Source organism: Manacus candei, unplaced genomic scaffold, assembly GCF_025592945.1.
Source record: "Manacus candei isolate 608988 ecotype Guabito, Panama unplaced genomic scaffold, ASM2559294v1 h1tg000043l, whole genome shotgun sequence".
NCBI classification, from domain to species: Eukaryota; Metazoa; Chordata; class Aves; order Passeriformes; family Pipridae; genus Manacus; species Manacus candei.
In genome coordinates this window covers 18,845,464-18,859,998 of record NW_026138091.1, presented here as the reverse complement: position 1 = coordinate 18,859,998, position 14,535 = coordinate 18,845,464, and the positions used below count along the sequence as shown (strand labels likewise).

Sequence of the window (14,535 nt, the reverse complement as noted above, 5' to 3'; positions counted from 1 at the left end):
GTTTGTGAAGTATCGTATATTCTTAGAACACAAATTTTCCTCTCCCCCCCTTTGATTTCAAGCTACAAAATTTTGTTCAAATCTGTTAGCCATGATTTCTAGAAACTTGAGTAGTAGACAGATGTTCCCAAGATGGAATGTTTCACAAAGACTTGGTTCCAAATTTGCAGTGATGCTATTTTCTTGTTACACCTTTAGGAGGTGTAAGACAACATTTAAGAAAGCCTTTGAAACATTTTCTTAGTGATGGGTGGGGGAATATTAATGTTTTTCAGACTTGTCAAGTTGGTCTTAATTTTGCTAATGAAGAAGAAGCTAAACTATTCCGCAAAACAGTAACAGATTTACTTGGACGACGGCAGAGAAAATCTGGTAAATATTCAAATTAATCTTAAATTTAGGCTTGTTTATGTTGATCTTGGGGGGAGGCAGAAAGCTACTGCTGTGTCTGAAAGCTGCTGGAGGCAGTACTGCCATATTTATATTTTGAACTGATTGTGCTATTAAACCGTACCGCTTTCTCTATTGTGTGAAAATTAGTATTTTGCTGAAATAACTTAACTTGGTGTTCTGTGCTATGAGTTTCCATGTAAACTGAGACCCCAAGGTTGTGGTGACTGAAAATATAGATCAAGGGGAAACAAAAATGACAGTGGGAAAACTAGAATATCTCTCTAAGCTGTTTTCACATTCAACTAAACCCTCTTTTAGCTCTGGGCTGTTTATAACTGATTTGTTTAAATTCAGCCAGAGTGGGTTGTAACAAAGATTTTACCATCTGGTATGTTCAGTAGTTCATGTGAATGAATGTTTGGCACTGATCCAGCAGTTAGTAGAGAAATATCTTTTATTCAGAACTAGTGATCTTGGCTCAGGCCACGAACGGAAGACATAATATGCCTATACTGTCCTTAGCAGCTCAGGACGGTGAAGCACAGCATGCTTTTTGCCAGCTGCAAGATGCCTTGGGAATGTGGTCAGTGCTTTTAAAGGGAGCTCAGGCTTCCTACAGATCTTGTCTTGGTCATTTTCCAGGGAGCCCATAAACAACTTGTCTGTCTGACAGCCATATGTCCATGAAGGATAAAGTGGTACAAAACATAGGCTGGGAACACATGGATGTGTTCAGGCTTTCTGTAAGCTGTAGTGTGGACTTGTGTTTGAGCTCCAGGATGTGTTTTTTTAGTCCATTCTGGAATTCAATTGCACTAGCAATGCAGTGTACTGTAAAAGGAGGAAGCCCTAGTCATGGAGAGCCATCCTTGCAAAGTGATCTTGGGAACATGCATCATCTGTATGTATTCACTTGGTTTTCATTAAGGTATGGTGACTCAGTAGCAGAGCACTTGTTCCAGGAGCTTAAATGACTTCTTTAAGATTCCCTCTGCTCAGAATAAGTTCATAAGGTTTCATGAGGAGGGGTGGGATCATTAATAATATTTCTCATATTCATGGTGTAAAAGTAATTTTGCATCTACTGTTCCCGAAGTTTTGTTATATGTCTAAAACACAGTGCTACAGTGCACAGACATGATTTGGGAGGAAGAATGTTTATATTATTGGCCACAGCAAACTTTTTTTGAAAATAGTGGTTCGGTCAAACCTCCTGTTCACAGTTTTCCTTCCACAAAGAGATTTTTTTTCCATAGGACCACATACATTTTTCTCATTTACTCTTTGAACTAATATCTTGGTTTCTGTGCTAAAGCTCAGGTTACAGGATGAGTTTACTCCATCTATTGTCATAATAAACAAACAACTCCCTCTCCCCAAATACTTCCAATTTCAAGACAACTTTATCTAAAAACAAAAACAAACAAAAAACCCTCGAAACAAAACACTTCAAGAATTTAAAATACTCATGAGATTCCTTAGTCAAACCACCAGATGGAGTTCTGTATTTGTCATTGTGACTGTTTAATTGTGCTTTTAAAATAACAGGCTTTGCACTTGCTCACCTCAAAGCTGATTTGTTCTCGGTGTTTATGTTTTTATTTGTTTATATATAAATGCTCATATAAAACATTTATATATAGATTTATATATAATACAAATGTTATAAAAGTTGTATATTATTTATAATGTGTATATATACATTGTGTATGTATTCTAATGCATCTTACCTTCTCAATCACCAAGGTAATAGTGTGGTAGTTTTGCTGCTTTTCTATTTTAATGGGATTTTTAGTCCCATGCCTTCCAAAATATGTTTCATTTCATAGCGGTGCACCTGAGGTGCTTTCAGCTCAAATGAGTACTCCACGTGATCATTTAGCTGCCTGTTATACCATTCAGGGCTTGCTAAGAGACTTTTCCAGGAGTCTTATGGAGAGATTATGTTGTTGGAAGGTAGCAGGAACAGCAGTTCTCACTCACAGAGCTATGACTTGGTGCTGAGGCTAGTAGACAAAAATACTAACAGCTGAGAGACAAGGCAACAGGGTTCTGCTCTTCCACAGTCTGCATGAAATGCACTCCAGTATACAGACAACCCCTGAGTAAGTGTGTCTGGAGTTCCAGAGAGGTGAAAGTTTGGCTTCAAGTAGAAAATTTACAAAAACTTGCAAATGTACAAAATATCGAGTAGAGAACAGAATGAGGGAGAAAGGCAGAGAAAGAATTCTTGATCTGTTTTCCTAATCTTTGTAATATTATGCTGGTTTTCATCTAGCTAAATTCTGGTGTGGATTGGGGTTTTTGTTTTGGGGGTAGTGGGTTTTTTTCTGGTTTTGGGGGGTTTTTTAGTCAAATTTTTAGCCTTAAGTTAGGAAAAAATTACTATAATTAGTTAATTTCTGTGGTAGATTTACCTAAATAATCTCTCCATTTACTTATTAAACCAGTCTCAAACAGTTCCCTCAGTAAGCAGGGTGAACAGTGTTTTTTTTCTCAGTGCGTATCACTGTAGTACAGTCTCACTTTGGGTATTCTTGCACATAGATACCATTAGTTTGTCTTTTTATTATCTTGCCTAAGAAATGTTAATATGTGGACACACACACAAGTGCCTTCTCTGCATGCTGAGCACTCAACCCTAAAAGACACTTGTTCTTAATTGCAAGTAGTTCTTTCTAAAGTAGGGGGACTTCTTAACTAATTTTTATGGACTGCTTGTAGCTCATGTGTGGAAGCTCTGTTAACCCTCTCTGAAACTGCCTTTTTCCTCCACAAGCTTTAGCTCCTGAGTCCCTTCATAAGACACTTCATAAGTTTCAGGCTGCATACTTAATATGGACAGGGATTTATTGGTTTGGGTTCTGTTTTTTCTTTCATCTTTGTCTACAGCTTTTGGTTTTGCTGCCTGGGTGACAAGGGCATCTCTAAAGTGCTCAGCTTGCATTGGATTGAAGTCTCAGCAGAGATTATTCTCATTTCCAGGAATGCCTGTGGAAGGGAGCTGTGTTTTTTGGACATAAGCATCTGCTGATGTTGATCTATTTTCAATCAGTAGGCATCTTCGTTTTTCAAAACAGAGAAATCCACCACTCAACAGGGTTGTCATCTGCACTTCAGGAACAAGAGTTCATACTTTCTTGTCAGCAGTAGGAACCACATAAGAAGAGATCTGGTCTCTCTGGGGCCACAAATTAATCTATGTAGCAAAAATTACAGGAAGTCTTTAAAATGTCTTGCTCTGTTTCCCACTGTTTTTTTTTTCTTGAACTATTTCTTCTAATGAAAATTGCAGTGGATTCCCATGATTTGACACAAGACACTTAATGCTTCCTAGGAATATCTCCTGCTTTTGCCAGCTTCCCATCCTGTGCCAGATGACTTGCAATGAGTTCTGCACTCTTCTTTGCTGTCTCTGAATTGTTGAATAAAACTCTAATTATGGTCTAAAGGTTGAGTTTGGGTGGTTTGTTCTTTGCTTGTTTTTGAGACAGTATGAGATGTGGTTTCTTAAACTGAATATTCTAGGAAGAGAAAGCACATTATTTGTCCAAAAGGCCTTTTTTTTCTCTCTTTCCTTTTTTCTTCTCTTTTTTTTTTCTTTTCTTCCCCTCAGACCTGATACCTTATGCTGAGGCATCCTTACAGAGGTTCTCCCTGTCTATGTCTGAAACTTACCTGCTGTGACCTAAGAATAAACTGTCTGTCTTTAGAAGGGCTTGTTCATCAAAAGCTGATTCCCTGTGGGTTTTGGTCTCCTTCCCATGAAAGTTTGATGATCCTGACAGATTCTTTTATTCCCTGAAGATCAGCAGATTCATATGAGGCTGACTTGCCTTGCACACTTACGATTGTATATTTTTTGAGTTTTTAAAGTATTCCTAGGACAAGGTCAGCACCATCTGTGGAGGCATCTTCTCTCTTTTATTATGTTTATGAGTCTGGAAAAATAGAAGTTAACAGTTTTTCTGGGCCTTGCTGAAAAGTGAAATGCCTGTTAAAAGTTCTTATTACAGAACTTTTGGGAGCCCCTGCTAGCTTATGGATACTCCAGATCTGAAAAGGAGGGATGTACATGTGGTTTTTGATGTGGTGACATGATAAACTGATTGCCCTTATGGGCGCTGCTAAATCCAAAATTCTTAGGAGTGTGGTCTAGATACAAAAATGGTGTAAATGTGTACTGGGGGTGTAGGAATTAATAGTAAGTGAAAGAAATCTCCTTTAAAGGGAAATTTACCATTATACGCTGAGAATATTGAGGTGTGAAATGTTTATATTTTAAATCATCAAACCAGGTTATTCATGGTCTGTGAAACAGTGTGGTGCTGTGAATAGAATATCATATTAGGACTAAGGAGATTCTAGTTCTTTTCCATATTGTTCCTATTGTTATACCTATTGGATAACATAGGTGAAATGTCTTGCCCCTCTGTGTCCTGTTTTCTTTGCATACAGCAAAAAGTAATTAAATTTTAGTTTCTGTGGGAGAACAGTACTCTGTAATATAAAGTGCTAATTATATTTCAAGTAAAAATGAAAGAACAGTTTCATTCAGTGGACATTGGAAAGAATAATGCTTAAAAAAACTTACTTCAATAGGCTGTACTAAAACAGATGGTCTTTGAATATTTCGCTTTAGTTCATAGTTGGAATGCCTGAAATAGCTCCGTAGCTATTACCTTATCCTTCTGCTCAGTTTACACACTTGAAATCAGTGCTTATTATCTAAAATTGGGTTTTTATTGTTCTGTAATGCTTTTTTTCAACTGCAAAAGTAGACTTTAGGGATATTAATAGATTCCTAAGTTTGTGGTTAAGGTCATTGAAAGCTTCACTAGAAAATAAAATTTAGAATTAATTTTTTCTGTGATACCTATTATTAAATAAGTCTTTTTCTTTTTCAACAGAAAAAAGACGAGACCCACCAAATGGTAAGCTTTTTGCATGAATCACTGCATTTTATTTTTTCTTACTGCTGTCATTTACTGTTATGTATAGCTTTGTTTCAGGCTTGATTAGGACAGTCATGTAGTGGGAAAAGCAGTAAACTCTTGTTCTGCACGTTACTTTATTTCTTTTGTTTCTGTTCTTTGGTATTTAGTTGTGGCTTGAAAGATTTGTGGCTTAGCTGGTATTTGTAAAGAATGTTTTTGGAGGAGCATGTTTTGTTGCAAATAGGATAGAGGGCCCTTCATCTTAAACCAAGAAGAAATCTTTGTACGTTGCATTTGCTGCTTGGTCTCCAGAATATATATGTATAGGATCACTACACACAAAGTTAGTCTTTTTGTCTTAAAGGCAGGCATAATGATAATGGATTTCATAGAACATACCTAAAATTTCAATTTCAGTGTATCTGGCTAACCATGTAACACAGTAATTTAATTGTATGTCATATGCTTGTCAATATTAAACTTTTTTTTGAATGAAGAATTATTCGAATCTGTTTGCCTTCAGGCATATGTCTCCCTAGCATGAAGATAAAGGTTCCTCAGGAGATCCTCTCATTAAATTAATGGAAGGAGTCAAATTATGTATCAGTTTCATCCAGAATTTTTTTACCGTCTGTTCTAAAATCAAGTGAAAAATGCACATCAATGAATAAGTTTGGTGTCTTTGATTTCTGAATTCACACTGAAGTTAAAAAATGATTTCTCCTGTCATTTCTGTTTGTGATCCAGATCATAGGTCATATCACTGTGAGTTTGCTGCTTGAGCAAGGGTGCAGTCAGCTGATCTTCTGAGGTCCCCTTAAGGCCTGAAGTAGTAGTCTTAACATTTGTACTAGCCAAGTCATTCAAGCATCCCTGTAGGTCACCAAAATACATAATGCTAAACTAATCCTGCATTATGGGAACTACTGATTACCTTTTATATACCCAAATAAAGCCTCCCTCATACATCTCAAAAAATTGCTTTTTCTTTTACATAAACATTAAGTTTTGACAATGTTCCGGCAATCATCAGTTTAGGCCAGGCAGTTTAGTGTAGATTCCTTCAACTGTGACTGGGTTGGTAAGTTTTGAAACACTTGTAATAATACAATCTGTGATTGTCTTGCCAGCTTTTCTGAGCTTTCAGAAAGTTTTAACTGGTGTTTTGCTCATCCCTGATAGCAGCGTCTGCAGAGCAGATGAGAATTAAAACAGCAGTGGTGACCATGTAGTACTACCTACCACAAAAAATTAAGCCTTTGTCTCTATTGTAACACAAACAATTTGTTTGTCAGAACTTGAAGTCATTGTCCCTATGCCTTTATCCTGAACGTTCTGTGGAAGGCATAGGGTTTATGCTCAGTCACTTCAAAGATTTCAGTATATCTGCTTTTTAATAAACTTCCCCTGGGACATCCACATAGTCTTTCACAATCTGTCCATTTACCTTTTCTGATTCTCTCAAATTCTGTAATACCTGACTTCTCTGCTGGCAGGGAGTTGTGTGGCCATGGCCTCAGTAGTCACAGGCCTCAGGTGGTTATATTCTATACAGACTTTGCATTTCAGTATTTGGAATTAATACTAGAACAGATATGTACTATCAGCATGTAACTGGAAAAAAAACTCCCATACCTGTTGTAGTATCAGTTAGATTTTGTTTTACTCTATATGCACTGAAATCCTATTGGGGAAAAAAAGATGTAACACCTGCTTTTTTTTTGTGCTGGGTATTAATGTATGATTACCTCTAAAACGAAAAACAAGAACAGTCACATTTCTGTACTCACATGATTCTTGCTTGAAATACTGTGGGGAATTTTGTTTTAGTGGGGCTTGTTAGTCTGGATTTTCTGCATACATTGAAGCTGCATGGAAAAAGCTTGCTGTCTTTTTGTGTGACGTTTTCAATGATACGGATTTAAGATTTTTTTTGTAGAATTGCAGGATTAAACTCAAATTGGCATTAACAGTTATGTAAAATGTATTAGTCTGTAATTTCCTGGGATTTGTGTTCTACTCATGTGTAATAGCTAGGTCTCTTTATGCAAATAAAGAAGAGTTATTGTGATTGAACTGACCTCGGTGAAATTCTGGATGAAATAAGGATTTGTCAGAGTATTAGGTTTTGAGAGAATATTGAAGAACCGCGTGGCAGAATTTTGTTTCAGCTGTTAACTAGAACAGTTTGCATATTTTGTAGGGCTGTCTGTAGTCTGGGACAGATGCCTAGAGAGGTTCTACATAAAATACAGAGAATTTCCTAGAGTTAACATTTCATAATGTTCTGTACAACATTTTCTGGAGCCCCTTCTGAAGATGTCACAGATATTGATAACAGTGGATGCTTAACGCCACTGTACTGTCAGGTGCTTCCTAATGATGAGCTCTATATGCCTCTCTCATCTTCACTTATTGAGCTGTCTGCACCTGATGGGGAAGGTGCATGTCTTATGATGGGAAAAATTTTACTGGATATAAATATGGCAGTTCTAGAAGAGTGCAATTCTTTCCAAGATTCTTTTATCCCTCGTGGACATCTAAGGTCTAAACCTGACGGTAAGAAAAATTTTCATCCTTAAGTTTACTGTGACCTCTTGTATGAATATTATCAGTATCAAGGAAACAGGCTATTAATCCTTGATTTGAGCTCAACTGATTAAAACATCAGTTTGCAGATGGCTGCTGCTTTACATGGTTAAAACCATGTGTGGTTAGTTCAGGATTTTTAAAATGCACCTTTTTGCATGTGAGAATATGACAAAATTACTAGCATTGTAAAGGTACCAGTTTCTTTTTGAATGTAAGTACAGCAGTTGAAACTGTAAATATCAATATAATAGGTGAAAACAGAACATATAACAGAGAAAATATAATAGGTGATTAAAGTGAAAATTAACTCCTACTGTTTTTAGTTTTGTACCTAATGAAATTACAACTATAGTTTTCAACTCATCCTGAAGATTTTACTGAACTTCATTTGTTGATTTAATAATATTTGATGATTAGTCAATTCAGTACTAATTTTAACAATGCAAATTGTTTTGCATAATGATATGGGGTCAGTTTATGTTGTGGTGTTCTCAAAGGACAGTTGTCTATGTCATAACATTTCTAGATCAAAGCATTTGTGCTTAGCAGAAAACATTTTAGAAATTCTTTTTTCTGCAGTTTCAGTGCAGTTTTAAATCTTGTCCCTTAAGACTCCTACAGGAATGAAGGAGTTGTCATATGTTTTAGATGAGTTTTGTCTAGCCCAGTGTCATGTTTCTGTTTCTTGTCCTGGCTAGTAGTAGATGCTTTCCACTGAGGTATTTAACTACAAATATGTTATCCATTGTATTGTTTACTTCTCCTTTCTGATTTTTACTTTAGACTGTGAACATAAGGATTTTTACTTTAGACTGTGAACATAAGGCTTGTTGGTCCTTTCAAAATGCTTAGAGAGCTTTTGAATTATCCATACAAAATGCAGTTATGAAAAAATAGTGTCAAAATAAGGTTCAGATTTATTGAAGTCTAATTAGACTTTTTTTATCATCTTCCCAATAAGACTGGGTGCATGAGTCTTAATTTAGTTAATTTTCAAACCACTGGGTCTTAACTTACAGGAAAGTAGAGAACATTTTCAAACTATTTCTGGCCAAACTAGTCTTAAATTAACTGTTTAATCTCATTCTTCCAAAACTGAAATTACTTACCCTTTTTGCAGATTTCTTTAAAAATATGCTTATGTGTACGTATACATATTTAAGAGTTGGACTCAATGATCCTTGTGGGTTCCTTCCAACTCTGAATATTCTGTGATTCTGCTCTGCCCTCAATGTATATGATAAATGCATAATTATCTCTTAGTATTTAAATACTGCTATTAGTTGCTTATGTTAAGAGTTATCTTCTGTCAAAGCTAAAAAACCTGAGTGGAACATGTGCTAGGTATGTTTATTTGCTAGTACTGCATAAATAACGTAATATTAAAATGCTGAAATTGGCAGGAGTATAATTCATATGCATATTAAATAACTAGAGTAATAATTCAGAATTGTTTATAATGAAGAACAAGGTTTGAGAACATAAATTAAGCATGCTGATTATGAATTGTATTTCTGGTGCTGTTTTTACTATCTCTTCAAGCTGTTTCTTATCTGGGACTTCATTATTTTGAAAACCTGTCAAAGAGTAAGACATAAGAAATCCTAAATAGTTCTGTAGATATTGTCCTATATTTGAAGGCAGTACTGTGTCCGGAGCAGCATTCTGAAGTTGTTGTGATGTTCAGTTTCTGTATGTGATGGCAGAAGGCATTTTCACTTGGGGCTTATTAAGCGAAGGTTCTGTCTCCTTTAGGGTCAGGTTAGTGTGCTGCCCAGGTAATGGCTGCCTGGGTGTTTCGATGTTACTGTTTATGCAAGTCACTTCTTTGATCTTGTCTAGGATTGTAGCTGTGTTGTATCTTAGTGTGTCTCGTTTCATGTATTCTGTGCAGATGGCAAAAAAATTCTAGTTTAGAAAATTTTTCTGTTGCTCTGTTCTAGCAACACTTTTCTTCATCAGATAACTTAGTTTCTGCATCTGACATCCAGAAAACAGCTGGATGCATGTTTGTAGATCTACGGCTCCATTACAAGTACTCTACAGCTCAGAAAAACCTCCCAAAGTTTGTAGATTAAATATGGCTTTGTTGAAACACAGTAGTAAAAATCCTGTACTTTACCTTCACAGGCCCAAATCTACCAATGGCAACTGTTGATATCAAAAACCCAGAAATTACAACTAACAGATTTTATGCTCCACAAGTCAACAATATTTCATATACCAAAGAAAAGAAGAAAGGAAAAACTAAAAAGAGAAGATTGACAAAGGCAGATATTGGAACACCATCTAATTTTCAGTAAGTACTTCTCTGAGTTTGAGTTGGGTGTTTGATTGATGGATTTTTTTCTTCTTTAGGGGAGTTTTGGCTTTTGGTCTTTTTGTTTTTTGGTGTCATTTACATTGCAAATGCTCAAGGCTTGAATGCGTGACTGTTCTGTGTAACCTGAACTGCAGTGAATGCTAGCTGGAATGGTGTTTAAAAGCAGGTTAGCTTATACACAGGTGAGGAGTTTACTGCAGCTGTAAACAAAAAGTAACTTGCTATCCAAAATTAATTTAGGAAACAATTTAGCTGCATAGAGATGCCATATTGTTGTCAACTCAGTGGAGACTCATATTCAACCTCAATGGTCAACTCTAATACTGTTATTCTTACAGCTGGGCTTGCTTAGCTGTGTTTTCTCATGCAGAATGCACGTGCAGATCCTGACTTGTCATAACAGCAGAAATAACTTGCCATATTTTTATCTTTGGCTTTCGGTTTACAAACTTATTCTGATGTGTGTTCTAGGACCCGTATCTTGTGATGGAAGTACAGCATGCATGTATACATCTTTGAGGAATGGGTTGGATTTTTCCTAATGTCATTTCATATGTATCTTTAATCTTTAATCTTAATATATCATTTTAAACTTCACTTTCATGAAACTTGGTTTTGGTCACTTTACTGAAATAATTGTTGTATTCCTGAAAAATAATTGATGTCATAATCTTCTGCCTTTTAAAATAAGTGTACTTTATTTGCTAAAGCAACAGCAATTTAAAGAGCTTGAGTTAGTTACAGGAAAGATTGGTTTCTGTGAAGCATTAGAAAACCAGTGTGAGGTTTACATGCCAAGTCTATGTCTTGTTCTTTTGAACCATTATATTGCATCACTTGCACTGATGTGCTTTCTCAGAATAAAACTTTGTAGAAGTAATGCTGACATTACCAGTTACAGTAATGTTACTGCACAGTGTTTTGAGAGACTGCTCTGTAAAATGGGATAGTGGACAGAAGGACAGAACAGGAGGCAGGCTAAAACACTTCTCTATCCAGACTGTGCTTGGACAATTCAGGCATCAACCTTGTTGCTACTGATCTGAGTATCAGTGAAGTGCTGCATCTGTTAGTGTCACTTCAACTGAAAAATACAGAAAAAGAAGGAAAAGTGAAACGAAGAGTGAGGAGTACTTGGTAGCTGGTCACTCTTGTGGCTCTGTTGATGCCGACTTCAGCATTCATGGCCAAAATTTGCATTGGTGTGTCATACCTCTGTTAGGAATTTGTGGAGGGAGTTGTGCAGCAGCATAGATATAAAATGACTTTGAGGCTTTGTTTATGATGTCTATCAGGTTCTGATGTAGAAAAGCTGAGAGTAAGGTGATAAAATATTTAATGAAGTTCAAACAAAAGATAGGTTCCAATATCATTAAATGTAACGTTAAGCTGGAAATAGTGAACCTTTCCAAAAGAAGTCTATTAAAACTTTGTTTTGTTTGGTTAAAGGTCTACTTAATTTTCCTGACGAGTGCGACTGTGTCATCTTACTATGTAAGATACTGTAATTGCTGGGTTTGTACAGACATACGGAAACTGGCATTTGCTATTGTTAGGCAAACATGCCAGTAGGATAACTTATAACTTGTATATAACTTGGGCTGTGATGCTGGTGAAGACCAACACAGTCACTGTTTATCAATAGATAAATACCAATCAATAGATAAAATTTTTAAATGCCTTCGGTTACACAGAACCGTAGACAAAAAGAAACACAAAATGTGGAGTTCTGGGCACAAGACAAAAAGCAGGAGTAAAGGATGTTTTACTATTCCATTCTCAAGTGAGGCATTGAGGAGTAAGAATTGCTTAATGTCTCAATGAGACTGGAGGTAGAAGCTGGTAGTAATCTCCAGTTATCTTGGTTTCCTGTTGTTTTGGCTAACAAAGTCCTTTTTATGCTGATTAAATGGGCTTTTCTGCTTTTTTAGACACATTGGACATGTTGGTTGGGATCCAAACACAGGTTTTGATGTAAGTAATTGAATAAGTTATTCAAGACACTGAGTGATTAAAACTTTAGAGACTTTTTAATGTAAATTATAAAGATTGGCATTAAATCAACAGTTAACTGTACATCAAAGTAGTTCTAAATTGTGATTTATAATGTGATATAAACAGATGTTCAAGTAGAAGGGAGTAGGAGGGATCTGGGACTAAGAGGGAAAAGATGCAAAACTTCGGTTTTTGTGCAGGGTACTTACGTCTCCTACAATAGTACTTTTTGACTTGAAAAGTCAACCTAGAGGCATGTACTTGGCTTTGCTATTCAGCTCTGTGGTTTGTGGGGTTTTTTCCCCCCCCAATACAAATGATATTTTAAAAATATCCTCACATGTCAAGTTACTTAAAACTAATGTATCTGACTTGCAGGTGAACAACTTAGACCCAGAACTGAAAAATCTGTTTGATCTATGTGGAATTTCAGAGGCTCAACTAAAAGACAAAGAAACTTCAAAGGTCATATATGATTTCATTGAAAAAACAGGAGGTGTGGAAGCTGTTAAAAATGAACTGCGCAGACAAGGTGGGATTCCTCTTATTTCCACATAAAAATTAGCGTGGCATTTTTTGCTTTACGGATTAAAGTAGAAACTGTTGATGGTGAGCAGTTTTTGATCCTCTTCTCTGGACTTCATGTCACTGCAGTTGCACTGGATTTCATGTTTCCTTACACTATACACTATGTAAAAATGTTCATGCATCACCCATGAGAGTACTTGTCCCTCAGGAATAAGGGTATTTATGTCAGTTAAGTAATTTCTGGTAGCACTCAGTCTGACTGCAAAGCTACGCAGTATGTTTGATATAGATTTTTCAGAATGTATATGTTACATATTTATTTGTAATTTCAATCTTACAAATAAATTAAAATCTTGGACGCCATAATGCTGTTGTCAGCTATAGCAGTAGTACCTGGCTGGCAGGTTGTATGTATGGTGCCCATTTAACCCTGGCAGGACTATGTAGTGGGCCTTGCAACAGTGCAGACTTGAAAATTCTGTATTATTTTTTAAAGGCTTTTTTTCTTAATTTAAAGTTAAAAATACTAGTTTTGAGCATGCTTTTGCTGCAGGAAAATTCTCAAATAAGCTGTTGCCTGCCTAACGTTTAAATATGACCTCAGCCAATGCATTATCTAGTGGAACACAGCAAGTCAGTGTTACATTACACTGCTAGTGTCAAACTTTCAAAAATTTGCTTAGAACACTTCTCAAGAGAAATCTAATGTAGATGCCATTGAAATTATAGCAGTTTGAAACCAGTGAGTAAATTGCTCAATAGACTGAAGAGATACAGATCCAGGATACAATGACTTGTTACATTTATTCCTTAGGTCCCCCACGGTGGAGCGGTATGTATTTGAGCTGGCATCTAAGCATATGCTTCAAAGTATTCATGCTGTTGTGTGATTTCTTTCCTAGATGAGAAAACTTAGTCTGCATCTGTTTGACTATAATTTTTAGTATTGCAGTCAAACTTCTTAGTTGAATTGCAAACAAAACTTCAATTTTGATTTTTTTCTCCGTAGTAAATCTCTCAGCTTCTTTATATAATATTAACTCTGTGTAAATGTTTACAGAGTTGTTGATCCCAGACTGCTAACCATAAAATTGGATTGAGAATACTTGCCTTGGAGTCTTATGACTAGCTTAAAATCTTTAAAAAATGCCTATTTTTCTATTTCATATGTGTTAACTTCACATTATGGCCACTTGCATGTATGCAATTAAAAGAAAAACTGCCTCTTCTTTGACATGCATGATGATAATCTACCTCTGCACTTTTTGATAGAGGCAGATAAAATACTGCAGTATTTCAGTGCATTTATCCACAATTATGTTATTTAATGTGTAGGCTTGACTGCTGTTTGAAGTGTTCTTTCTCAACTGAAACATATTTTTGTGTTTATTGCAAGAATTTCTGTGCTTACGTTTCTGCTAGGCTGCTGACTAGAGAGTTGCAGGCAAGTCATTCTTCTGAGATCCTGTTTCCCCTACCCTTTCCCTAGTTCTGGTACTGGTGGTTGTTTTTTTTGGTGACAGTACTATCAAGAAAAGATTGTACAAACTTTTTTGTTAATATACTGCACAGATTAATGTGCATTTACAAAAAACCAAATTATTTGCTTGCTTTGCTTGTACCATCTGTTTGAGGGGGAAGGGAGAGAGGATGAGGTAATGATGCTCTCTTCCTGCTGCTCCTCCTTCATTGCACTTCAGTTGAGTGCAGACAGGCTGAACTCTGTTTCCATAGATTGGACGTGGAATATCTCTCTAGATATGATGC

General features: G+C 36.1%; 1 protein-coding gene across 3 annotated transcripts in view; it reads left to right on the top strand.

The window, feature by feature from the left end:
• WASL (WASP like actin nucleation promoting factor) overlaps positions 1 to 14,535 on the top strand; it is a 47,910-nt gene that overhangs the window by 26,128 nt on the left and 7,247 nt on the right. For 2 of the 3 annotated variants that reach the window (XM_051795527.1, XM_051795526.1), the window contains exons 4-9: positions 276 to 372; positions 5,304 to 5,327; positions 10,053 to 10,221; positions 12,177 to 12,219; positions 12,619 to 12,772; positions 13,583 to 13,600. In XM_051795527.1, the coding sequence (XP_051651487.1) occupies positions 276 to 372; positions 5,304 to 5,327; positions 10,053 to 10,221; positions 12,177 to 12,219; positions 12,619 to 12,772; positions 13,583 to 13,600 (505 nt within the window). The remainder of the gene's footprint in view (positions 1 to 275; positions 373 to 5,303; positions 5,328 to 10,052; positions 10,222 to 12,176; positions 12,220 to 12,618; positions 12,773 to 13,582; positions 13,601 to 14,535) is intronic. The other variant, XM_051795528.1, reaches the window with a different exon arrangement.